Below are 27,766 nucleotides of genomic sequence, written 5' to 3'. Positions count from 1 at the left end.
TGCATGGAAAATTTACATCTGAAGGCCTGTATTCTATTCCCAGCACCAAGGAAGCCAAGTACGGCAGCAGGCACCATGCCCCTGTTATTCCAGAGTCAGAAGAGCAAAGACAGAAGGGTCCTAAGTTCAAGGTTAATAGAGAGTTTGTGGGCAGCATAGTACACACGAGAAACTGTCTCAGAAAACCAAAACAACAGAAACATTAGCAGCGCTCAGAATTTTGTGGGGAAGTCGGGAGTATAGGCTTGGAGGATTCTGCCCCAATAGAAGGACCAGTGCCTCTATCAAAAAAACCAGAGGCGGCAAACTAGTGCTGACACTGCTGGTTAGTGAGTCACCACTGGGTCCCCTGCTATTTAAGCAAGCTGGAGGCTGCTGGGCCAGTCTACAAGTGGTCTCCACATCATCCTATGGCTATGTCTCATTGGAAGATTCAAAATCATCCCATGGTGGTGGCCTAGCTGCAAGGGAGTCTGGGGAGGAGTTGCTGGGAAGCCCACAATCCTTTGAGAAGATTCTGGAATACAGAAGGAGTGTGCAAAACCTTTGAGTAACTACAGGGCATCACGCATCCGTGGCCCTATGAAGCTCTAAGTGGGTTTTGTCATTGATTCACTGCCCTGGTTCTCTCATGTGACTGTCTCTACCCTCGTCCCCTGGTTATCTCTTGTCAGTCTCCCCTCCTCAAAGCTCTTTCTACTTCTTCTACTGGCTGCTCCGTTGTCTGCCAGGTCCCTGTATAGGCATCTCCCCTAGCCTACCACAGCCAATGGCTCCATCTGTTCCTGGGTCTATCTTCCCCTTAAGTGGGTCACAGGGCAGACTGTACCTTTCCTACCTCAGGATCCAGCATGTGATCAATGAATTGGCACACAGTAGGTGCACTGCTCAGGTGCGTGAAGAGTGAATAATCAAGTCCACACCCCCAGAGATTCCCATGGTTCAGAGCTGGGTCTGAGGCCCAAGGCCTGTCAGGTAGCTCTCAATAGACATACTGATTTCCCCTCCATCCCCCAAAGAAAGGAGCACACAGGGTCCCTCAACCCAGAACAGCACCCAGGGCCAACAGCAAAGGAGAAAGACCCAGCAAGACAGGAGGTCTCCCTAGTCACATTGAAGGTGACTCTGTTTTCATGCTAAGCACATTTTCCTACCGAAGGGTGTGGAAGGATGTGGCAGGCTGGGCTCACTTGTCTCCTCTGAGGGGAAGGCATGCTGTTGGCAGGGCCTACAGGAGACGCATGCAGGGGATAATTAGAAGCGAAGCTTTGGATGTTTTTATAACGAGCCTGAGCACTTTCCACTCAACTGACATTCCACTGCTCAAATCAACGTCATCCTCACGTCTAATGGCAAATGACAGTGTTTATGTAAAAGAGAGGAACAAGAGGAGGCATATGGACCCCAGTCGTCCAGCCCGTCTCCCTTCCGATCCTACGTCTCCACTTCTCCTTGCCTTCGCTGTCAAGTTGGGTCATGGTGGGTGAGAATTTGGACCCCAGAGGCCAGTGACATCTGCATGAGGGGTCAAAGTCAGAGAGAATGGAGGCCAGCCTGGGGAGGGGGTGTCAGAGTTGAGTGTGTATTCATGCATCTGTGTATAGTTTGTGTGTATGTGTGTGTGGTGTGTGTGTGTTTTGCATGTGTGTGGTGTGTGTGTGTGTGTTTGTAGGTGTGTGGTGGGTGTGTGTGTATGTGTGTGTGTGTATATGTGTGTGTTTGTATGTGTTTGGGTGTGTATTGATGTGTATGTGTATGTGTGTGTATGTGTGTGTATGTGTGTGTGTGTGTTTGTGTGTGCAGGTGCACTGTGAGTGTGTGTGTATGTGTATATATATATATGTGTGTGTGTGTGTGTGTGTGTATGTATGTGTGTGTGTATATGTGTGTATGTGTGTATGTGTGTGTGTGTATGTGTGTGTGTGTGTGTGTGTGTGTGTGTGTATGTGTGTGTGTGTGTGTGTGTGTGTGTGTGTGTGTGTGTGTGTGTGTGTGCCTGTTACTTCTATGCACAGCTCTCAGTACAAAAGCACCCACAATTTAAAAGGCAGTGCATCCCTTCCATTCCTAGCCTCTACTCTCCCCTAAGTACCCCAGCCTCTCAGTGGCAGGTCTGTCTGACCGGCAGCCTCCCACTCTCCTAAGGGTGGGATCTAAGCAACCTCATCCCATACTTTCTTCCTCCTTATTTTCTTCCAACCTCTCTCTTTCCTTCCTGCCCTGCCTTGGCCTCAAATGTGAAAATCTTAAATCTTGGTATTCATCACTTTAAGGAAACAGATCCAGGCCTACAATCTGACCCTTGGGAAGTTGAGGCAGGAGGATTGTAAGCCCAGAGTTCGCCTGGATAACTGCATGGGTTTCATGCTAGCATAGGGAACTCAGTGAGGTCCTGTCTCAAATGTGTGTGTGTGTGTGTGTGTGTGTGTGCTTTTATGCATGTGTGTGTATGTTTCATGGGTGTGGGTTTGTAAATACCTGTGCGAGTGCAGAGGTCAGAGCAAGATGTCCGGCCTCCTCCCTCAGGCCTTATTGCCTTGAGACAGAATCTCTTACCAAATCAGAAGGTCTCTTTTTTGGCTAGGCTGGTTAGCTGGTGAGCTCTCTGGGCATCTGCCTGCTTGTCCTGTCCCCTCAGTGCTGGAGTCATAGGCACACGTAGCTTCGTTTAAGATTTTTGTCTGGCTCTGGGAATTTGAGCTCCAGTCTCCATATCTTCACATTTGTGGAGTAAATACTCCTGCTCCCTGAGCAATCTCCCCAAACCCCTACCTCAGATTTTCTTTTAAAAAGGAAAAGAGGCTGGGAGTGTAGCTCAGTGGTGGAATGCTTGCCTGGTCTAGACAAGGCCCTGCGTTTCTTCCTCAGCAATGATGAAAATAAAGGAAAGACAAGAGGAGCTAACTTCCTAGCAACAATGTTCTCTGGGCCTTAGAGAACCTCTGTCAGATAACTTTGCTCCCAAAGGCTTTACTTTCATAAAACCTTGCTATTGTCGTTTGGTGTCCCTGTGTCTGGGGCCACCAGGGCATTGAACTGTCTTTCTGAGAACATGAGACCTGAAACTGGAGGTCACAGTCTCATCTGCTCAAGTCCCTGGTGGGCAGGGTGGTACCCTGTGAGGTCTCCTGGCTTCCAGGCTAATCTAACCTCAGAACTTCCTGCTGTTCACTGCTTTGTCCTCCCAATCTCCTTCTATCTCCAGAAGTGCAGGTCATTCCTTTACGGGCCGGTTGGGCTCTAGTCAGCCTGATCACCTGATCATCACACTCACTGCGTCTGACCCTCTGCCAGCCCACATGGTCCTTGCTATAGTCTCTCCACAGATTCACGCTGCAAACCCCAGGAAAGCAGAGATGCTGTGTGTTGGCGTGTTTAGCATAGCATGATCAGCTCCCAGGTCAGTCTGCTGTATACTTCAGCAGTAGACACAGAGGCAAAAAGGAAGCCACTTCGAGACCCACAGGTTCCCAGCCTTGATGAGTCATTGGCTTTAATGTCAAATCTGTCCTTCTTACCCATGCTTTTGGTATTCTGGGCAGAGATGGTGGTCTTGGTATAGGGTGTTCCTCTAGCTTGTGACAGTTTCTTTCTAGACCCATTTGTGGACCTTTAACAAGTGATTTGATACTTTCTTATATGTCTGCCAAGTTACAGTCAGACTGTCCCGGGTGGATGGAGCAGTTTCCTCTTACTTATTAGCTGTCTGCGGTAATCCGATCATAGGGATGCCTGCTTTTCTCTTCAGGACCCATGTCTGCATCTCCAGCACTGGGTGCTTTAGAATACTAGAAATAAACAAGCAAATACTGGAAAACCCACTAGAAACACCAACTAATACCTATTTCCCATTTCCTATTTTTCTTTAAATCCCTTTTGACCCCATGCGGGGGGGTCCCAGATGTTTACAACTATCATGTTTTTAAAAGTCCAGCTACACCTGGACAGGTGTCCAGTGGTTAAGTGCTTCTGCAGAGGACCTGGCTTCAGTTCCCAGCACCCACAAGACAGTTCAGAATTGTCCTTAAGTCCAGTCCCAAGGGGAATCCATCCCTCTCCCTGGACTCTGGTCATCGGATGCATACATACATGGAGGCAAAATACCCATACACACAGAATAAAGTAAATCTTTCAAAAACTGCACGTGGCCAGGTGTTGGTGGCACATACCTTTAATCCCAGCAGTCAGGAGGCAGAGGCAGGTGAATCTCTGAGTTCAAGAGAGTTTTAGGTCAGCCAGGGCTACACAGAGAAACTCCATCTCAAAAAACCGAAAGAAGAAAAAGAGGAAGGAGAAGAAGAAGAAGAAGAAGAAGAAGAAGAAGAAGAAGAAGGAAGAAAAGAAGAGAAGGAGAAAGAAGGAGAAGGAGAAAAAGAAGAAGAAGAAGGAGGAAGGAAAAGAAGAAAAAAAAAGAAGAAAAAAAAAAGAAAAGAAGAAGAAGAAGTAGTAGTACAGAAGAAGAAGAGGAGGAAGGAGGAGGAGGAGGAGGAGGAGAAGAAGGAGGAAGGAGAAGAGAAGGAGAAAGAAAGGAGAAGAAGAAGAAGAAGAAGAAGAAGAAGAAGAAGAAGAAGAAGAAGAAGAAGAAGAAGAAGAAGAAGAAGAAAAAAGCCAACCACCCAGCCCAAAAACCCCAAACCAACACCAACAACCCCTGCCAAAACCAACCCAAAACAACAGCCCCCAAAAACAAACCCCAAATTTCACACTTCCCATCATAGTGGATTATAAGAATTTTCTCTCTGAAGGCAGGTGGCTCATTGTGTGTTTCTTGGCATAGTCATTACAGCTTGGTATAGAAAACACCCAGGTTGGAGTTTTCTAAAAGACATGTAAGGTAAAGACCCAGTGGCCTCCTGCAAACACAGAGGCTGAGCTCTGCAAGAACAGATTCCTTCTGAAGTTCCAAACAGTTTCTGGCACCAGAAGCTGAGAAGGAAGCCGGGAAATTCAAACTAAAGTCGATGGTCTGAAAATGTCCAATTTCAGAGTTGTGGCTATGAGATTCCTCATCCTGTCCAGCAGAGGGCGCACTCCTGAGAGCAGAAGTGTCCAGATCTTGAGAGGGTGGTAGGTTGTTTATGCATCCTGGTACAGAGACTGTCTGAAGTGCCCTCTTAGGTGGATTGAATGAGAAGTGCTCAGGCATTTGAAGACTCAGTCCTCACTTGATGGTGCTGTTTAGGAAGACTTAGTGTAGCTTTGTTGGAGGAAGTGTGTCCTGGGACCAACTTCAAGAGTTCATGGCCTGGTCCTACTAGTCTGCTTTCGCTGTTTCTGGCTTGTGTTTGCCATGTGAGCCCTCAGCTTCACTCCTGCTGCTATGCTGACACTGCTATGCTGACACACCTCCATGCTTCTCTGCAACTGTAAGTCCTAATGGCTCTAAATTTCTTATATCTGTCCTTACAATTTTATATTTTCTTCCTGTGGAAGAAAATCTTTAGAGCCGTGTATGTGTGTGTGTGGGTGTGCGCGCGCAATGTACATTGATATATTTGTGCTTGCATGTGTAGGGATATCTATCTATCTATCTATCTATCTATCTATCTATCTATCTATAGATATATATGTGTGTGTAGACATGAACATATGGAGGCCATATTACACATGTATGAGAATATGTATGTATAGGCACACATGAACACATGGAGGCTAGCTCACACATGTGTGGGAATACACATGTGTGGGTGCACATGAGCACATGGAGATCAGACATTGATGTCAGGTGTTTTCCTCAATCTTTTCCCACTCTGTTGAGACAAAAATCTACTGCAGGCTCCTTGCTGATTCTGGCTAGGCTAGCTGGCCAGCTTGCCTGAGCGAACCCCATGTCTGCCCCCTAAGCTCTAGGGTTCCAGGTAGATGCCCCCCAGCTTTCTCCCAGGTTCCAGGATTTGATCCTCACACTCCATGGTAAGTGCTTTACTCACTGAGCCATGACTCCGTTCCCTTTAGGTTTTAAAATTCTTTTTTTTTTTTTTGGTTCTTTTTAGCTGGGGAAGGGCCCACGCACCCACCCCCTTATTAAGGAACCCACCCACCCTCACATCTTATCTATTCTTGTTAAAAGAGAAAGAATCGATTGGTTCTGGCATATTTAGTATGTATCTGGCATGTTTCACTAAGCATTCATTTAAAAAAAAAACCAGTTTTTAGATTTTCTTCTGGGATTTCTTGATATATCATTCTGTCTGAAAGTAACATGATTTCATCACATCCTCAGAAATTATGGCTTTTCTCTTTGCTTTATTTAGAAACAATCAGGATGAGAATTCCAGTCCAGCGTGGGCCAACACACACCATCCTTGCCACCCAATTCTGGTCCCAGTGAAATGTCAATGCCCATGGTTCTTATCATGACACGTGACATTCAGTTTAATTTGGCATTTTTTTTTCTCTAGAAAATTGAACTGAGAATAAATACCAACCATCATGAGGTATAAATGTATTTATGGAAATGGGTTTTAGCCTATTAACAGGTGAGCTGCTTTAAACATCCTGTCTTCCAATTTCCCCGCTTAGTTCTATAGAATGTCTGTCAAAACCAAATTGGATACTTTGGTGTGTTAATGCATCTCATGCTTTCCCACTTGTATTTCACACAACTGAAGTGTGTGTACATGCATGTGTGCACATCTCTGTGTGTGCATGCACATGTGTATGTGTGTGCCATATGTATATATATATGTATGTGCATGTGTGTATATGTGTGTGCCCATGTGTGTGTGCATATGTGCATGTGTGTCCTAAGGTCTCTGTGAGGATCCTAACATTTGCCAGCATAGGCTGAAGCTCTGAGGCTCCGTGAGAAGGCCTAACTAAGTAGAAGCCCACACACTCTCTGCTTAAACACTGAGAAGCTGTGAACCCAGTGAATGGATCTCTAGATAAGACTGACTGTATCTCTCCTTCAGCTATACCTAGTGAATGGCAAAACAAATCACCTATAGAAGTGTGGTTATAAGATAGCACCAGGAAAATATTCAAGGAAAAATGGATTGCCACTGCCTGATCTGATGATGATGATGAGTACATGATGTGTTCTGATGTTGGGTACATACATGAAATGATCTGGTGATGGGTACATGACCTGATGTTGGGTACATGATCTGATGTTGGGTACATGACATGATATGATGATCTGATGATTGGATATGATATGATGGGTACATAATATGATCTGATGTTGGGTACATGGCATGATCTGATATTGGGTACATGACATGATCTGATGATGGGTACAGGACATGATCTGATTATGGGTACGTGACATGAGGGTACATGACATGATCTGATGCTGGGTACATGACATGATCTGATGCTGGGTACATGACATGATCTGATGCTGGGTACATGACATGATCTGATGATGGGTACATGACATGACATGATGATACATGACATGATCTGGTACATGACATGATGATCTGATGTTGGGTACATGACATGATCTGATATTGGGTACATGACATGATCTGATGATGGGTACATGATGTGATCTGATGATGGGTACATGACATGACATGATCTGATGATGGGTACATGACACGATAGAAGAACACAAAATTCTTATATTGTTTATTTTGAAAAGGACAGTTTCTTTCTTTTTTAATTTCTATGGAACTTAACAAAATTTCCACAATTGATGTTATCACACATTTATATTAATAGTAGTGATCTGTTGGTGTGTGTGTGTGTGTGTGTGTGTGTGTGTGTGTGTGTGTGTGTGTGTGTATGCGTGCATGCATGCACATACATGTTTGAGAAAGTAGGAGACAGAGTATCCTTTAGCTAAAGGGCTTACCAGAGCATAACAGAATGTGGTGGTTTGAATATATTTGGCCCACATAAACTCATGTGTTTGAATGCATAGCCCATGGGGAGTGGCGTCACTAGGATGTGTGGCCCTGTTAGAGCAGTGCCCTGGGCTCAGCCAATAATGTACATTACTCCAATATGACCCTACTCACATACTCAAAGCTTTAAATAGCCTTTGTTAACCCCATTAAAATGAGCTATCTCACTGAAGTTGCCTTCTGAGAATCTGTTCTCTCTCTTCTCATCACTGTTTGAGATCTCTGGGCCTTGGCTGCCCTGCCTTGCTTCCCCTCTCAGGCTCCAATGGAGGGGAAGTCGAGACTGGATAACAACACATGGGTTGGGGGGTAGACACAAAGAGAGAGGACGGGGACACTCTGTGTCTCTACACAGAAGAATCGCAGCTCAGTATTTTCTTAGAGCAGTTGAGGCAAGGTGATCCTAGAAGGCAACCACCTTTTTCTCTCCCCGGAAATACAAATGTAGGGATTTAGGGTCGTCAAGTTCTTCCAGGCATGAGCCTGAGTTAAAGGCAACCTCTTTGGGACAGCCTTGGAGATTCCTGAGTTAGTCTAGATGCATGAGTCCCGCAAAGAGGACAGGACCTTCGAGTTTGGGTGAGCAAGAGCTCTTGGCTGGGACAGGGGATAAGGAATGCCCTCAGGGACAGACAGCAGAACACAAGGCTAACTGGAGAGAATTCACTTTTGCAATAGTTTTGACCTAAAGGCAATTGGGAAAGAGAGTGAGGAGCCTGATCCAGAGGGAGGAGGTGGCCAGCTGGATACATTCCAGGCTCCAAGAAGGATGAGTGATTCAAATCTTGGGGTGTCATCCATGTACAGGCAGACACAGTAGAATGGGGCTCGCCCAGGAAGGCAGAGATCCTGGGATTCTGCACCTTGTGGATCCAACACTGACTCTTCCTGATTCTAAGGCACCTTCTCCCCACACATGGCTCTTCTAGAATGGCCAGTGCGGGATGGGGAGATTGGGGTGGGAGTGGGGTAGGGTTGAGGCAGACCTCTGTCTCCATCCCTGAGGCAGCATCTCAGGTCCCAGATGGGACACTGTCAAGCCCCACACAGAGTCTCAGGTGTTTGTCATCATGAATTAATGATTTCAAAGAGCAGAAAGGTTCTCCCTGGGGCAGAGGCTATTGTTCACGTTCTTCCTTGAGCAGGCGGCTGAGAGCACTACCTTCCTGGGATCCCCCACTGAGGCTGAGAGCTTAGAGACTATGCTTGCTCTCTGGACAGCTTTAGTCAGGAAACAAACACGAGAAACACTCTTCAAAGAAATAGAAGCCTCAGTTTTTATAAAGAAATATCTCCCAGGTTGTAAATTCATAAAATCCAGTGTAGCAGGACTGAACCTTCTCAGTATGAGATTTATCTGAGTCTAGGATTACATAATGGTTTTCAATACTTGGGAACACAAAACCACTTGAACTCATTGTTTAGTTTGCAGTCTCTGTGGCCTTTTGCCAGCACTGGTTACATTCCCAGAGTTTGAGTTCTCCTTCTGAGTTGAAATTGTGAAGGTTTTGTTTGGTTTTGGTTTTGTCTTCTGAGACAGGGTCTTGTGTAGTAGCTCTGGCCAGCCTCAAACTCACTATGTAGCTGATAATCACCACGAACTCGTTGTTCTGCCTCTACTTTAAGTTCTGGGATTCGGTTTTTTATTTTGTTGGGATGGAATCTTCCCGTGGAATGATGGTGACCCCGAAGTAGCTATGCAGACTACGTTGGCTTCCAACTTGGAGGTAATCCCCTGTCCCTGCTTTACTAGGTCTGGGATGACAGGCAGGCACTACTATGCCCAGCTTAAAAATTGTGTTTGAATAGGTCCAAGTCTTTCCTCTTAGTGGAGGGGGATACTCAGTATCCTCCTGTGGTCTCCGGATCCCATGGGTGTGTGCTCTTTTTTTAAATTTTCCTCCTTTGTTTCTGCAATTTCAAGGGATGCTGCAATGATTATCTTCCTATGCATATAGTTTCTTACCTGTAAAGTACACCTAAGATAATTCCCGACACATAACAATAGCAATGGATGTCCATATGGAGCCCGTGACCTCCGCAGACACAGGTTTCTGTCCTGGCTTACAGTACCAGCTATGAATTGCCTCCTGTGGAGTGGGCATTGCATTCCATCAGAAAGCAATCGGTTACACCCATAACGGTTGTGTTTCTATTGCAGTGATAGGCAAAACTGTACCACATCAGTGTTGTAGCATGCAGGGACTTTAGTTTAGCTGAGTCCAACTGTAGGTGCCAGTTCTCCACAGTAGTTTTCAGAGCACCTTCCATCGCTATGAAAGCCTACCGGCAGGAAGAGTGCTTCCAGTTCAGCCCCAGCTTGACTCTCTATGCCCCATCGCAAACCATGCAGTATCTTCAGAAATTGAGACACGCCATCTAGTTCTGCCTTGCAATCAGCAGCGTTAGCAATTTATTTACTTATTTATTTATTTATTTATTTATTTATTTATTTATTTATTTGGTTTGTTAGGCCGTAGGGGCCTCCCTGGACAACAGCCCATTGGAAGACAGCCCACTCTTGCCACTAGGAGTTTTATTATACAAGCTTGTGGTTTCTGTGACAGCCCTTTGCTCACTCACATAGGAAGCCTCTGTTTAATCCTTAATGGCTGTCTTTACTGGACTCCCAGATACTTTGTAAGTCTGTAAGACACTCAGGTTAGCATTATATAAAGAAAACGTTTTAGAGACAGTGGGCAGGATCTCGGAACACCCACCATCATCCCTTCCCTGTAATTACCAATTGGTTTTTAGTTGGCTAAGCGGAGCGGCAAAGGAGAGTGGCTGAGAGGAGTAGCTAAGGGGAGTGGCTAAGGGGAGTGACTAGGGTGAGGGGCTAAGTAGCTAAGGGGAGTAACTAATGGGAAGTAGCTAAGGGGAGCGGCTAAGGGGAGTGGCTAAGAGGAGTGGCTAAGGGGCGTGGCTAAGAGGAGGGGCTAAAACAAAATGGCTAAGAGGAGTGTATCTTGAAAGAGAGGCTGTCAAGAAAAAACAAAAAAAAAAAAAAAAAAAAAAAAAAAAAAAAAAAAAAGCCTGTCATTTGCACCGATTGTTTCAAAACAGCAATGTTGGGTACAGCAACGTGGGGTGTGGGGTGCGGAGTGTGGGGTGTGTGTGTGTGAGGGCCACACCAATACTCAATCTAACTCTCCATGGATCAACTGAATCAACTCCATGAGTCATCTGACCTCCTCATGTTGGCATGCTGCTGCTGTGGTGGAGCCACCGTTCATCTCCCGATCCATGACGTCTCAGCAGTGCTGGCTTGTACCGCTTGGCTTGGAGCAAGCCCCGGGCCTGCACTATAGTCAGCTGTATCTGCCCCGGGAGCCAGCTCCTTGTTTTTTATAGGCTCCAGGCCAGCACTGTGGCCCTGCCTTTCCGTTAGCTACATCTGGTGGCTGAAAAGCCGAGAGCTTGGCAAACAGACTCTAGCCCTGTGTACTGTCTTCTAGGGGAGAACTGTACAGCCCGCACTCTCAGGGGATGATTGCTCATCGTGGGTCAGGCTTAATCTTTTCACCTGTCTTCTCTTACCACTCGGGTCTTCTGTGAACTCCCACAGTCTTTACGGACTTCTAGAAGCTCACCACACAGAATCTCGGTTTCTCTAATGTCTTCCCCCAGGTACTCTGGCTCTCCACGAATCCTGAGGAATTTGCCTTCAAGTGACCCAGACAGGCCCGTTTGTCTCCATTGCTCCTTCTCTCACTCCCTCCTTATTGCTTCATCACTTTACGAATGCGATTTACCCGTCTGCTTGTCATTCAGATCCACCAAAGCCTCTTCGAACTCATACGGTCATAGCCTATCATGAAGCTCTAGACCTCTCGCGAGATTCTGCTGAACCAATCGCTTTCTGAGCTCTCCGGTGAACATAGTTCTGTCTGGCTCAGAAAACATGGCACCAAACTCTACCACTCTCCTCTCTGTGCCCGTTCTCCCTGTGATTTCTTCCAGTCTCTGATGCACGTGATGACCTCAGCAGATGGTAACCAAGTGTCCCCAACAACTTGTACGAGCCGGTCCACCAGAGACCAATTTCCTGCACATGGCCTTTGTCTCAGGGAGGGATGGGACATCTCGCTACTCAGTTTCTCTACTTCTACAGCAGTTAGATTGATCCCATTTGCCTCCGTGCCCCACCACTCCACAACGCACTCTGTGGCATGCCTTTCTTTGTTTACTGTCCCTTACACTGGCAAGATGGCTCAGTAGCTAAAGGTCCTTGCCTCAAAGCTTGATGACTTGAGTTCAGTTCCTGAAACCCACAAAGTGAAAAGAAAGAATTGACTCCTGCAAGCTGTCCTAACACACGCACGCACGCATGCACGCACGCACGCACACGCACACCTTGGTGTATGCCCATGTGCACACCATCCCCTGCTAAATAAAAACATATAAAACAAAATGTTAAAGTATTTCCCACTTCAAGCAGTTCAAGTTCTAAGTACCCAATGTTTGTCATTTTCTCTTTCTGGGCCTTTGCTGAGACTCTCTGCCGACTCATGGATCTCCCCTTCCTGTCTATAAGTGATGGACCCGAGGGGTGTCTTCTATTATGTCTACTGTGCTCTCCTCCTCCTATGTCTCTAGTTCTTCTACTGGAATCCAAATGTTTGGATCCTAGGAAGGGCTCTTTAGCACAGATCTAACATGTGCTCTCTTGACTTCTCAGCTCAAGAAAAAAACAAGCCAGGGCCAGAGATATGGCTCAGTGGTTAAGAGAGCCAACTGTTTTTCTAGAGGACCTAGGTTCGATTCCCAGCACCCACAAGACAGCTTACAGCTGTGTAATCCAGTTCCATGGGATCCAACACCCTCACAGGTAAAACACTAGTACACATAAAAATAAAATAAGTAAAAAGTGAAACAAGTACCTAAAATAAAATGTGTAATCCAGTTCCATTTGGGATCCAACACATGTCCCTTTCACAGGTGAAAAACACTAGTACCACAAAAAATAAAATTTAAAAAAGTTAAAGAAGCAAGCACATTCTCTAGGCCTTCCACCATTTTCAAGGTATCTCCATAGTCACCCAGTGGGCCCCACTCATTAAGCAAGGACACCATTCTTCAGTCATTGACCCGTCCAGAGCCAGAGGCTTTCTAACACAGAGGACACTAGTCTCATGTCCCTTTCCCATTGTAGTTCCTCCCATGAACAGGAAAATCTCCATAGTCACCCAGTGGGCTCCACTCATTAAGCAAGCACACCATTCTGTACCACAAAAAGGAAGACAGTCACCCTGGGGTTCTCCCCTTTGGTACTCCCCTTCTTAGACGACTCAGCCTTGGTTGTGTGTCTTATCACGATGATGTGGAACCTAAGTGAGGGCTGGTAGCCATATTGGGATTTCCTTTGGACATTCTTCTCCCATATGGGTCAGCCTTAGTTGCAGGTCTCAGCACCCATGGCAGAGGCTGTGTTATTAGTTTTCCCTAACACATCTGTGGTTCTGTTGGCTTCTATTCAGGAAATAACTGTGTTGTGTAACTTTTCCTGGGGAGATATAAGTAGATACTCATTCAATCTAGATAGGTCCATGATCACAGACCAAAGAAACACCACCACTCAAATCTAGTTCTGTGAACGAGTGAATTTATTGGGGGACAATTTATAGGAACATGGGTGAGGGGTTACTTTCAGGCACATGGGTTACTCAAAGACAGGTGCATTGCCAGAGAATTTACCCCAGCATAGGTGATAAATCATGAAAACAGTATTTCTAGAGCTTCCTGAACAACATCTTGGCCAGTGGGAAAGTCTCACTCCAGGATCTTTTACTATTTATGTAGGCGGTCTTGTGAACCTTGCAAGTTTCAGGAACATTCTGAATCTTGTGAGTTGTTTTCATCCTCATCTTTATTTCATCCTACATGATAATTGACAGGTGACTCCAAAGCAAAGTTTGCAGACTTCAGATAGGAATCTTCAAAAGTTTTAATCAGCTCCACAAATGTGTTGGGAGGATGGAGCCACATCTCTTTCTGCCAGTAACATAGGTGTCATCCCTTTGAGGCAATGGGGACAAGAACATCCAGTATCTGCCAGAAACCTCAGAATTACTGAGGCCTTGTGGGAAACACAAGTCCTCAGTCCCACCCCAGAGATGTTGAATCAAAATCCATCTATGAGTAAGTCCCACAGGACATTTGTGCAGTATCACACATCCCCTCCCCCATCACTCATTCATCCAAGGATGTGTTCCGTACATGTTTATAGAGGTCAAGTCTTATAATCCACTGTGCCAGGTACAGCAGGGTCCATGAGGTGACATTGCAATGACTTTCTCAGAGCTCATGATTTGATAGAGAAGAGTTGACATTAAAGGGATTTTTACCCAAGGGACTTATTTCTGCATTTGGTGCAGGGTTGACGGGTAACAGCACAGTGGAGGGCAACACACATTTGCACAGGACCTTGAAGGGTGTGAGGAGTTTGCATATTTAAAGAAAGGGGTGGATATGATGGGCTGCCCATGGGGTCAGTGCAGTAATTCAAGGGAAATAGGGGTCAGGGCTGGAGAGAGAAGTCAGGATGGCACAAAGGGGCAAACTGAGAATGCCAGCTCGGGGAATTGGACTTTTGTCTTGTAGCTGGTAGGAAGCTGGAAAGAAACTCAAAGAGTAGATGCTTAAGGAAATGTGGCTCCTACAAGTGATGCAGGTGTGGCGGCTGTGTCACACGTGTGCCAGGAGGTGGCAGAGAGGAGACAGGCTATGTCTATGCTCAGCATTCTGATCTATGGACATCTGAAAGTAAGCAAGCAAGTAAGTAAGTAAGTAAGTAAGAAGTAGTAAGTAAGTGTAAGTAGCCTAATACTCCCTGGAAAAAGTGAGCCTGAGAAGACCACCAGGCCCAACAACTCCAGGGACCAGGAGCAAGCAGAGCCTAGGACTAGTGCTCTGTGTGACTGATGCTGCCACTGCAGGGCACGCCTAGAATTCTGTGTGGAGAGACAGGAACAAGAGACCCTGCACAACAAGGTGGGTAGTGAGAATTGATGCTCAAAAGTTGTCCTCTGATTTCCACATATGTGCTGTGATAGGCGTACACACACACACACACACACACACACACACACACACACACACACACCCTTTTTTTTTAAGAAAGAAAGAAATTAAGGGAAAAATTGCTTTCTCTCTGGAAATGGGGACTGGTATCCATAGTGCAGCTCTGGAGGGTAGAGCCAGGCAGATGGGGCAGCCTAGGTGGCATCTCACGGCCCTGTCTCAAATTAGAGAGGCCAACAAGATCTATTTTCTCCTCTGGGAGTTGGGAACACCATTCTCTGACTACTCTGCTGTGTTGTGCACTGCCTTATGAGGGTGACAGGGTCGAAGACGTCCAGGGCACGAATGACAGAAACCGCCACAGGTACACAAACAGGATGATGATTCTCCAGCCCTAAGGGAGGAGACCTGCACCTCTGGCACTGTCTTCTCACAAATGGCCACTAGGGGGTCTGCAAGACTTGCTGATCAGCCAGGCAAGCAGAAAGCAGCCTGCTTGCTTCCTACAAAGAAAACTTCCCCCACTTCTCTATTCAAGACCCCCTTCCCAGCCCTTCTGAATCAAAGAGTTCATGCTCTCTAACCCTGGGGTTGCCTACAGGGCTACACAAAGCAAAGATCAAAGCCCCCCCCAGGCCCCCAGGGGTCACTCCTGTGAGGGACCAGAGATGTTCCAGTGCAGAGGCTTGGGTCTGAAACTTCCCTAGACCTGAGTCAGAACTACCCAGGACAGGTTGGGGCCCGACTTTCAAACAAGACCCCTGCCCCAGCAGTGAATACTAAAGGTTTGGAAATTCTTTTCTTGCAAACGAACTGAACAAGTGTCATTAAAATATGGTAGGTGATGATGAATTCTCTGGTACTGGAGGCATTCAAGCAGAAGCTTCAAGCACACAAGCACCACGTTTACTGAATGCCCTCTCACTGTCTGTCAGCACAGGAACCTCCCTTATTGCAGGACCAGTAGGACCTGGCACTTGGATGCAGGACTTGACACTCGGATGCAGAAAATCAAGTATGTACTTTGAGTACCTTAGCAACTGCATCTCTGGTCCTTCCGCGGCTGGCTTGGGGCCAGGGATGTTAAAAACGCCCTGACTGACTAAGCACAGAGAGAAGTCTGAGGGCCAGGTGTCCTTCCACACCATCTTGCTATCAATTTATTTGCTCCATAGATGATGTGATATGTGCATATGATGTGATATACACACATATATATATACACATTGCATGATATGTACATATGCACAGTTGTCTCTCTCATATACAATGTGAAATGTGCATGTGATGTGATATGTAAACATATACATTGCATGATATGTACATATGCACAGTTGTGTCTCTCATATATGATGTGATATGTGTCTACGATGTGTTATGTATACATATACAATGCATGTTATGTACATATGCACAGTTATTGTTTCTCTTATACATGATGTGTTTCTACCTTTTTACCCCTCTGGATTGTGTCGAAGAAAACGCTACACATACTTGTTTTCTAGTAACTTTTCAAAGCTGCTTGATGATGGTACATGACTTTAATCCCAGGTCTCCAGAGGCAGAGACAGATGAATCCCTTTGAAGCCAGCCTGGTCTACAGAGTGAGTTCCAAGACAGCCAGAGCTATGCAGAGAAACCATGTCTCAAAAACAAAAACAAACAAACAAGAACTTTTCCTCGCCCTCACCATATGGACTCAGGGAACATAAAAGCAGACATTTTGAAGTATGCTGACATTTAGTTCTGGGAGCTCACAGTGTTGCACAGCTGTCAGATATGAAGGGAGCTGGGTGGGGTAGGTTTCTATGCACAGCCCTTTCCTCAAACAACAAAACCCCTCAAGCTTTTTGTCAGTGACAACAAAGCCAAAATATTGACCCTGGACGGCAGTAAAAATGTCACTAATTGGTTGTGACACTTGCTGCTTTCAATAGACGACCCCCACTCTTCTCTCACTCCATGGTACTCATGAGCGGTATCTCAGTGCTGGCCAGGGAAGGGAATCCTGTGTGTGTGACTCTCTGCTGACCACAGGTCCACCTGTCAGTGTGTGTTCTTAGGTCCCTTGAGACTCAAATGTATCTCAACCTGGACACCTTTCCCCCTGTCTGCAGGCCTCTGACTGTTGCCAGGCTCACAGGACTCTCCTTGGACACCCAGTACTGCACACAAATGCACCTTGGCCTCTATCCAGGATACCATTCCATCTGAACAGAAATACTTAACCTCTGACCTTAGAGCAGAGCTCACATCCTGGTCCCAGGCCCCTTTGGGTGTCCTGTTTAAAGCATCTAGAGTCTTGTTTTACCACCTTCTCACCACCACTGTGATGCCTTGGGAACAGACGCTTGGCTTGGTGAAGGTGGGTTGTCCCTGTGGCATCAGGAAGCCTGGAACACCATAGTGTCTAGCTGCGATTCATAGGGAAGTGACTAAGCTTCTCTGTGCTTCAGTTTCCTCATCCATAAAGGTACTGATAATAGCATGTAGGTCAGAGGGCCATCCCAGGGGTCACAGGGTATGAGTGACAGTCTCTATGTGCCTGTTGTCATTAGAGCCCACCCCCTGCCTACAGGAGTGAGAGAACACTGCTACATTCAATGCAGTGATGTGTTTATTGAACCTTTGCTCCTACCTCTTCATTTTGGTTGTTGGTGGTCATCTTTTGTGTGAGGTTGGTCAGCTGGGAACTAAAAGAAAGGCTGCATTGCTCTAAGTAGGAGTGCCGGGGAGGGGATCTGGTCTGACCCACAGGTGCCATGCAGCTCTGTGCCAGATGTGGACAAGGTCAGGCCATGCTGCAAGGAGCAGTGCCCAGAGGAAGGAAATAGTGAGGCCGCACTGGGCACCAAGTGATCCCAGATACTGCAGAAAGATATGGACCAGCTAGTGTTCCTCTTGGTCCATGTGGGTTGGCCGGTAAGCGTGCACAGTCCCATCAAGACAGCAACACTGAAGGAAGACCTAACTAGAGCCTAAGTTGGGACTGAGACAACCTGATGGGGCCCTGGCTTCTGGGTTGAGGCAGATACAGGGGAGAGAGAGCAAGGGCAGGGGAAAGACAAATTTTAGGCTCAGGAATATGAACTAGTGGTACCAAGAAGTTTGGGAGCATGGCAGTGACTCTGCACAGGAATCTGTGCATGAGGCTGTTACACAGTTAGTCACTGTCTCATCCAGGCATGCCGCCATGGCCAATCAGAGCATGGAAGCCAAAATGCACACAGAGACCCACAGACAAGCTCAATGCCTGGGGAGAAGCATCAACCCTTGGGAAGTTCGAATCTCATTTGGGGTTAAATATCTTGGCCAAAAAGGGAGCTATTTCAGTTTCTGTGTCAGAGATAATCATCAGGAAAGGCCGGTCGAAAGCTATAATCAGAGGGTCCAGTTTTGCAGACATTGGAACAAATTTGACCCCTGTGGCAGCGGCTGCTTCTGTGCCTGTCTCAGCCACATCCAGCACAGCCTTGTGGACCACCTGTGGGGAGAGAAACACATCACTCAGTGGACATCAGAGAGGGCAGGAGAGGGGTCTGGAGCAAGCAGTGAGAGCTGGTCTCTTCTGCTGCTGAGTCTCTCTGTTTGTTCCCTGAGCTCTAACCATGGATTTCCAAGTCTCTGCTCAGGGTATGAGACGAGGCATGCCCTGGTCTGCTCAGTGTCTGAATCTGTGCTGCCCTCAAACCCACTACAAACTGAAGGATGGCAGTAGGCAGTGGAAGGGGTTTCCTCACAGGCAGATTCCCAACATCTTCAGAGGGAACAGCCAGAATGCTGGCAGCCAGTGCAGGATTCAGCATCCCTCCTGCTCCAGTCTCCTTGGGACATACACCAGCAATTCAGAGGACATGGCTGAACATTCCCAGACTGCCATGTCCTGCTGGGACAGATCTGAGCCCAGGGATCTGGGTGGGCACTGGACAGAACATTGGACACTGACAGGCTGTGCAGCTAGGGATGTAGTATGAGGGTCTAAGGCTTCTCTCTCCTATTCTTGGGGTTTTCATCAGACCTGCCATAGATCCTGGTTATTACTTTTACTGTTAATATTCTGTGTGTTCGTCAAGAAGCACTGTTCCAGCACTGCATTAAAGAAGCTGAGGCTGGACATGATTTGCCCCTGCAGTGGATTGTGGGTGGCCCTGCAGTACAGCACAGGTTGGCACCCATGGTGATCTCACACCAAGCATAGGTGCTTCCCTACCATGGGCTCTGGCTTGTGGTTATCCATGGGATAAAGGAGGGACTGGGTTTCATGCTCTCAGCAGGAGTAGCTAGAGTGTAATCAGTCTCCCAGGCACGAAGGAAACTGAGAAATGCAGGTGTTCTCACCCATCTCCCATCCCCACATGCCCACATGGTCTTAACCATCCATATTCAGGACCCAAGCTGAACCACCAAGTGCTTCTTGACTTACCTGAGAGACCATCAGGTCCTTGTCCCCTGTGATCCCAGACAGGTCAGCCTGTGTGGAGAAGACTTCTTCGATGCCCAGCTCTGGAAGGATGTCCTCCAGGTTGTAGTCGGCAGAGATGGAGAACTTGGGCAGGTAGAGCTCATCTATCATGCTGAGAATGAGAGAGAAATGGAGAGTCACTGGAAACTGTGGCCCTCTCGATCCTCCGTGTCACCGGGGCTTCTGTCCACAGACAACCCTGTCCCTGGAGTGAAGTTCTCTTCCCACCCATGCCTAGACCACATGACCTTGCTCTTCATAGGGCATTAACTATCCATCAATCACTGAGAGTGTGAACAGTAGACAGGCAACCTGACTTGGTCCTAGCTGTTCCTTGACTGAGCTGGTTTCCTCCTAGGACCACAAATGCACTCCTTGCCTGTCATGCTGACCCTAATCACCTAATGAGCATTCTATTTAACACAGCACACCACATCAACCTCCAGAGTTCCTAATCCCCTGAAACTCCTCCTCTCCACTTACTACACTCTCCTCACCTCTTACTACATAATGATTAGCTTAATTTCCATGTCCCTTCTTTCTCAATTACAATAAAGCACATAAGGTTTTTTTGAAATTTTCTTTAAATTTTGTGCTTTAGTCTCAGACATCTTCTTAGGGTCTAAGTCAGAGCTTGGCACATAGTAGGTCTTCAAGTCTCATTCTGTATATGGTGAATGATTCGTATTGAGAGGATAAGATGGCTTCATAGGACACAGAGCTTCTCTCCTGCCAATCACAATTCCCTCCGCCTTCCAACTCATTCTAGATTCCGAGTAATTTACAGCCTGCTAGAGGGAGGACACCTCAGTCCCTTGTTCTAGCTGATCTTATCTTGTGAACAACATTGACAGCTACTCAGGGTGCAAAACATATAGTCAGCAGAAGGAAGTTCAACTCAACTTCACATGTCACCTGCTGACTCTTTACCAATTACACTGGGTATAAGTGAGACTCTGAGGTACAGGAACACTGGCCCTCAGGATAACTGCAGTACAGGGGTCAATGACAGTTCTGGGTCCTGAGGACATGTACCTGGGCCTCAGAGAGTCCTTCCATCTCTTCAGGGTCTCTGGTTGCAAGCTGGCTTCCACCTGCTGCATCTTGCCCTGGTCAGGGAGGATAAACAGGGCGCTGGCATTTCCTGTGTACTTCAGCTCCACAACAGTGCAGTTCAGCTCCTCATCCTGGACATAGGGTATGGTCACGTCCTCAAGCTTCATCATGGGCACTTTCACAGGCCTCCTTTTGCCAGAGTAGAACTCAGACTTGAATGTGTCCCGAGGGTCAAAAGGCACCTTCCATTTGCCTAAAATGGAGCAAACTATCGGTTTGTAACAGCAGCAGATACACTCCTTCCCATCCATGCTCAGCTTCTGAGGTGTGACAGCAATCCATTCATCTTCATTCACTCAGAGTGTCCCTTAGTGTGGCATATGTTGAATTGGAAAACTCATGTATTTTGTCAAGCTGCTAGTAATGAGCATTGTCTCCGGGCATTGTTTGGACAGGGGAATCCCAAGTCCACAGCGTGGTTACTTGGGCTCCTGACACAGGCAGGGATCTGGGTGGAGTGTGTAAGACAGACAAGAGTGAACTTGGTGAAACTGGAGCCTGAGGAGATGTGAGGGTCCTGTCTTCCTCATGGGAATCATGTCTAGAAGACAAAGGCTGTTAGGATAGTTGTTAGGGGAAACAGAACAGCAGAGACTGAGTTCTTGCATATCATGATCACTTCATAATTTCATAGACTGTGGGTTAAAACATGGGTAATGAGTCATCATCTTACATATGGGCTATGGCCACCACCACCAATCCCAGGTTCAGCTCAGACCTATCCCAGATTTCTAGTTTATGCCCCTCTCCCAATGCACACACTGGGATTTGGTGACGAAAGAACTTCTTACACTTGGCATCTCACAGCCTAAACATATCCCACCTCACAGCAAGCAGCATTTGAGCTTGTGTCCTGGGCAGAGTTGACAGAGTCATGTCTTGTAGTCTAACCCTACAGGCTGTCACTCTGCTTCCACTATCGTCAGCCCACATCAGCTCTGGGGCTTTCCTGCCTTTCTGTTGTCTGTCCTCCTGTCCTCCTATCCAACTGACCTCCTGTCCTATATTTCTCTCCATTGTCACCTTGATTTTCTGTCTATAGCCCCGGGCTCGCTCTTCCTCTGCTCCTGACTAACTTTAATACAGCCCCAGATGTACTCCATGCTGATCACATCATGACTTCTGTCAGGCACCAATTTCAGGGTTGTTGCCTTGCTCCCTGGTCTCGATTAAGCAGGATGCTGTTGGTGTGGGATCTCTGGATTTCCCCCAGTACCATTACCTACAACATGTCCAGCTGAGTCTCCAACCATCTTGCGCCCAAGTCTCTCATCAGACTCTCTGGCTCGGGAATGTGTCTTGGGAATTCTGACTTTTCATGCTACGTGGCTAGTTATTTTACAGAAGCAAAATTGTATTAAGTAGCCAGACACTAAACACAGAACACTGGCTGACACTTTCCCATCTCTAATGTCTTTTACCTATTCCCTGCTTCTTCATATCAAGGACCAGCTTAGTACAGAAAAGGCTCATGGGAGAAGTCCTCTGTAGTAATTGCCAGCAGGACTCTTCATTAGTTGCGGGCTTTGATTCTTCTTCTTTCGAGATTAGGACGGTCAGACTCCTTAGGGCATCAACTCCCCATGCCACATGGACCCTACTAGAGATAGAGGCTCTTCAACAGGGCTGGGTATTTCCTATAGGAGCATTTTCAAAATGCCTGCAGTGGTCAGTCTGAGGGGATCCATCTCTATAGGGAGTAGCCATGACTTTACACACTCAGGTAGGACTGGACATGTGAGCTATGGCATTGTGCTAGTAACTAAGTTTAAGGCACAGCCCAGATCGTCTTCTTAGATGGACAGATAGGGTTTTTTATTGACTGTGTATCATGAAGTAAACCATTTCCAAAAAAAAAAAAAAAAAAAAAAAAACAAAAAAAAAAAAAAAAAAAAAAAAAAAAAAACAAAAACAAAAACCTCCAGAGGAAAAGTAAGGCCTTTGGATAATAATAAGTAATACACCCATGTCTACAGAGGACTTCCTCTCCAGCGATCGTCCTACTGACACAGCCAAGGTCCCTCCACTCCCCAGACAGTGATCACACTCACCTTTAAAGTAGATGTAATTCACCAGTACCATGGATGTCTTCTTAGCTAGGTCTGTGATCAGTCCCTGGATCTTCCCCTGGGTCTGTTTACTCACATAGTCATTGATGAGCTTTTTGGCCTCACGAGACTGCTGGAAATCAGTTGTGAAGGCCTCAGCCTGGTACAGAGCCCTTGCCTTCTCCTGGAACTCTGCCAGGACCTGAAGGCGTTTTTCAATAAACAGGGCATTGCCTGTACTGATCTGTATCTCATCCCTTGGCTGGCTGAGCCTCTGGAGGAGGTGCCCAAAGCCCCGGTGGATTTCTGTCTCAGGGGTCTCTGTGAGATTGAACTTGAGACCTTCTAGAATCTCTTCCATGCTGTTGCCCTTTGCTCCCAGGGACACAACGGCCAAGGCGGCTGAGATGCTAAGTGGGGAGAAGACAACATTTTTATCTGGATTCTTCAAAGCCAGCTTCTTGTAGAGGCTGAAGGCAAAGTCAGTGTTGATGGAGGCCAATGTGAGACTGTCCAGTTGTGTCCCCTTGTCTTGGTCTTCATGGAATAGAGTGTCCTCTCCCAGTATGCAGTCTGGGAAGCAGAGGATAGCAGAGCAGATCCCAGCCATCAAGAGTTCCAGAGTTACAAGGCGGGTCATCTTCTCCAGTCTTCAGGCTGAAAGGAAACACCCTTTGAGTCAGGAAGCATCAGCAGGTGCTCTGACCATCTTCTAGTTCTCCCATTGGGCCAGCATCATGCTATGCTTTGCTGCCCTTGCTGCCACTGTGACTGTCCATGGGAGGTGCTCTGGACACTCATATGTCAGTACTACGTCATGTGTTCCCTATAACCATGGAGGAAGTACTGTCGCAGTAGCCAATTTTCCTAACAGAGAATCAAATACTGAGAGAGTTAAAGGGATATGCCCGGGTCAAAGAGCAAGGCAAAATAGGAGTGGGGGATTGGTGTAAGACCTGTCTACTCAGAATATTCTCTCTTTCTCTCATGGCACGCAGACCCATTAGAAGGCAGGGACTCCTCTTCCTTTGTAGTTGTTCCCTTCCTCCAAGTTTCTGCCTACTTGTTCCCTATAGGCAGACCTCAAGAGCCTTGGAGCAGTAATTAACACAGGGTCTGTCTTAGCCTTTTGTTGACAAGTCTGCAAAAATCTCAAAACTATGGCCTGAATCAGGGTACATTTCTGGGAGTGTGGATCTCAATTGAGTAGAAACACTGGAGATATACAGAGTAGTGTGAATGGATATCAGTAGGATTAGTAGGGGAAGGTTCTCTCAGCCATACCAGGGCACCACATGGTGCTTTGTACCTCAGGCTTGGAAGGCCTTCTGGTGGGAAGAAGAAGGACAGATGTCAATCTCTCACACCTGGACCAGATTTCATGTTGGCTGTCAGGATGTCTGTGTGATAGCAAGCAAATGGGTGGACCTCTCTGTGTAGCTTGGTGAGGGGTTCAGATTACATAATGGGTAAGTGGTTGGCTTATTGTGGGCATTGGGTGGTTGTAGGGAATGTCTAGGGGTCCATCTCCTTTCTATACACCTGATGTGAGGGCCACAGGCATCGTGATGGGCTATTGCTGAACGCTTGCAATCCTGGTAAACAAGATCATGTACCTTTAGCCTCTGGCCACTTGTACAGATGTCCAAAGGTGAAGGTGGACAGTAAATGAACAGGAGGCAGAGGAAGAAGAGAAAGGGGAGAACAGGCATTTGGAGAAGGAAGGGTGTGATAAAGTGGAAGAAAGTGGGGTGGGGAGATAGGAGGAAGGGGATCAGGGAGAGGAGGATGGAGCCAAGGGAAGATGGAGTGGAGAGAAGAAGGATTTACAAGAGGAGGGTGTGCTGGTGCTAAGCCACTTGTGCAAATAACCGTGACATACCTGCAGATGAGCCAGGGACCTCAGCAACTTGGCTGGTTTTGCTTTCAGACTCATGCAAACATTTCTTTGGAAAAGTTCTAAACAACATTTTGTGCCAAAATTATTTCCAGAGTAAAGAGGCTGCTGGGTTTGTACAGCAGGAGACATGACTCAGTGCATGAGCCTTCTTTGCTTCCCCTGTTGAGGGTGAAGCCCCTGAGCATGACCATGGCATCTGGGATCTAGGAGGGAGGTGGGATCCCACTCTCCAGGCATGTCTTCTGTGACGTGAGCATGGTAGAGCTGCCACCTCCCCCAGCGTGACTCTGCAACAGTTCTGTGTCACCCTAGCAATGGCAGCAGTAGGCAAGCTAGCAAGCTCTCAAAACTCCCCTGTGGAGTCAGAGGAGCAGGCTCCATTTACTCTCCATGAGCACAGACCACAGCATCTGCATCTTCCATAGGCAAGAGCAACAGACAAGAGAGGAGATTTCATGAACCCCAGAAATGTTCCCAGATTCTAACCCAGTATCTCAGCCAAAGCTCTTGCTCCACCCCCACAAACATAGGTTGCAGACCATAGCCAGTACCACACAGGCCTGGGAAGGTTCCTTCTGTCCCTGGAGGCAGGAATCCCGGACATTACCTGCAGAGCTGATACCAGCCAGCCGCCAGCCTCTGTGATTGCTGACTCCTGATGTTCAGGGTTGTCACTTCCCTGGTGTGTTGTTATCCCCAGTGCACAGGGCTGCCTATTTATCCCCACCAAGGGCTCCTCCCTCCTCTTAGGAAATGCTGGCATGGACAAGCTGTGCTCTGTGTTTCGACTGGAAATGGGCAGATGGGATGATTTCTGGGAACATGGATTCATAGTCCCTACTTTCTGATGGGAAAATTCCCATCTCTGCTCTACACAAGCCTACCGATCTCCTGGGCATGTCTTTGGTCTACCAAATGGTTCAGAGTCAATGTGGAAAGGGGGGGGGGCGAGTCAGAAGTAAAGGGAGAGTGTAGGACCTCTGCTATACTTGTCTTTAGGGAGGGCTGCAGCTAACATTCATCCTGGAGCCTCTAAGTCATTTTGGAAGGAATAGAGCGACTCTCTATCCTTCCAGTTACTCTATGGAAATGTTGATGCTAATAAACACACACTTGGTGCTGACAGAACCTGTCTACATCTATATCTGTCCTGTCAGGAATGACAGTATGCTAAATAGAGACTTGCTTTTCCCTCTATGCCTCATTCCCAAACCTCTCTGTTGGGCAGGAACATCATGGCCAGTCATGCTTTTCCTTTCTCTTACACTTCTTACATGCATCCAGCTCCTTCCAGTATTCTTCTTCTCCTAAACCCTGAAGAGCCTCTTTGCCTACTGACTCCTACTGATGCTTTAACGTGTTCTCTTCCACACACCCTCATTGATCCCAAAGTACAGGACACCTTTTCTCTTTCAGAGGGTTCTCATCAGCACTCCCATTAACACCCTACTCTAGGACCCTACTTTTACTCATGTATCACTCTGCACAAGGCTTAAAACCTTGCAGACAGTACCTGATTAACTCCAGCGTACTCTTTTAGCCCTGTATCACCTGTGCCTTGCCCATCCCAAAGCCTGATGGCTTTTACTGCCCATGCTCAGGACCTTAGCATCATCAGTTCAGCATCCTTCCTATCCCATGCTCAGGACTCAGCATCCTCAACACAGCATCCTTCCCATCCCATGCTCAGGACCTCAGCATCCTCAACACAGCATCCTTCCTATCCCATGCTCAGGACCTCAGTATCATCAGCACAGCACCTGCCTATCCCATGCTAAGAACTTCAGCATCATCAACGCAGCACCTGCCTATCCCCCAGCAGTGGCTAACCCTCATACTTGACTTTCTCACACTCTTCCTCTCCTTCTCCCTTTACACCCAGATGACAGCACCTCAACTTACTTGGACTATCTTCCCTAGGGGATCTGACTTATTCCCCATTACTTCAACCAGGCTCTGGCCACTGACCTCCTTTCTCCCAACCTGTCCCCCAGCAGCTTAAACCAGTATGTAGATGACCTTATACCATGATACCCCTCACTTTGCTGCTTTGGAGCAGCATTCAAGAACTCTTCTTGGGGCTAGAGAGATGGCTCAGTGGTTAAGAACACTGGCTGCTCTTCCAGACATCCTGAGTTCAAATCCCAGCAAGCACACGGTGGCTAGTAACCATCTGTTATGGGATGTGATGCCCTCTTCTGGTGTGTCAGAAGACAGTGACAGTGTGTGTACTCATATACATAAAAAATTAATCTTTAAAAAGAAAAAGTATTTATTAGAAACAAAACAACCCCTCTTCTCAAGACCCCAGTCAGGAGGTAAGAGAGGACTATGAGATCCTGGTAGTTTGAGACCAAACAAGGAATAATATACATTGTAGGTTAAGGTTTAGGTAAGAGAGTTAAGAATACATTTCTGTTTGTCCTGTGTAGGTTAACCTTTTTGTTTTCAGTGAAAGAATAAGATTCTCTTTGTCTTAAGTCCTTGTAATTTAATATGCGACCAAAATGGGAAAAATGAACCTTGCAGGTTAATGGTTCTGTTTGCAATCACTTGTCTCAGAACAAAGTCCTGTTTGTCTGTCCTATGTTTATTTGACCCACTTGCCCTGGATGTGCTTGATCACATGTGGGCAGGAAACGTATCAGGGTGTGTGTTTGCCCTTTTTGGATGTAGGCAGGAGGTTTACAGGCAGGGAAGGTGTCAGGATGTCCACTGCCCCTAATTTGATCTGATGGGAAATGCAGTGAACTTTGAACTTTGTCATTTTAAGCTGCTGCAAAATGTGACTCATAGCCATTTTCTGGGAACCCAGATGTGGACCTGGCCCAAGTCTGTCCTCTTGACCACTGTGTAATTATTATGCCATTACTAATTCTTTCAATTGGCTTTAATTTGTAGTAGTGGTTTTATTGTCCGATGGTGGGATTAACAGTTTCTGGTTGCACTTAAGACAGATAAGAAGTTCTTGTTTGTCCTGTGTTAATTCCTTGCAAGTTAAGGCTTTTATCTGTAATTAAGAATAAATTCCGGTTTCTTAGATCTTATATAAACTGCAAAATGTGTTCTGCAATCTACACTAAACTTGTGACCTCATCCACATGTCTCACCCTAAGTCAGGATTTGAAAGAACAATCCCCACTGGATTGAACTCCCTTTTATAGGAGACATAAACTGTATATAGAGTTTCCACTTCAATCCACTAAACCAGAAATGATCTTCTCTGAAAGAAACACCAGGCAAGACAATACTGTGGTCCCTCAGAGCCCACCGCATAGTCTGCTCTAGACATGTATGTAAATAGCCTTAAGGCTAAGAGGCTCATAGAAGGGAGGTAGGAAGTGTAGTTGATAGGAGGTAC

General features: G+C 46.7%; 1 protein-coding gene and 1 non-coding gene across 2 annotated transcripts; one reads left to right on the top strand and one right to left on the bottom strand.

Moving 5' to 3' along the window:
• The first annotated feature begins 14,507 nt into the window (after positions 1–14,507).
• On the top strand, positions 14,508–14,639 carry LOC116906465. The gene has a single exon (XR_004388720.1). It is a non-coding gene; the product is annotated as a small nucleolar RNA SNORA17 (small nucleolar RNA).
• A 2,835-nt stretch (positions 14,640–17,474) lies between these two features.
• On the bottom strand, positions 17,475–23,156 carry LOC116905384 (serine protease inhibitor A3N). Its single transcript, XM_032908327.1, has 4 exons — positions 22,509–23,156; positions 20,377–20,650; positions 19,303–19,453; positions 17,475–18,363 (listed from the first exon to the last, which is right to left on the bottom strand). Exons 1-4 carry the CDS (start codon positions 23,143–23,145, stop codon positions 18,169–18,171), a joined length of 1,257 nt encoding a protein of 418 aa, XP_032764218.1. The 5' UTR covers positions 23,146–23,156; the 3' UTR covers positions 17,475–18,168.
• Positions 23,157–27,766: the final 4,610 nt, after the last annotated feature.

The sequence above is a fragment of the Rattus rattus genome, chromosome 7, assembly GCF_011064425.1.
Source record: "Rattus rattus isolate New Zealand chromosome 7, Rrattus_CSIRO_v1, whole genome shotgun sequence".
Classification (NCBI taxonomy): domain Eukaryota; kingdom Metazoa; phylum Chordata; class Mammalia; order Rodentia; family Muridae; genus Rattus; species Rattus rattus.
Note: the sequence above shows the minus strand (reverse complement) of the source record. Positions and strands in the feature narration are given on the sequence as shown.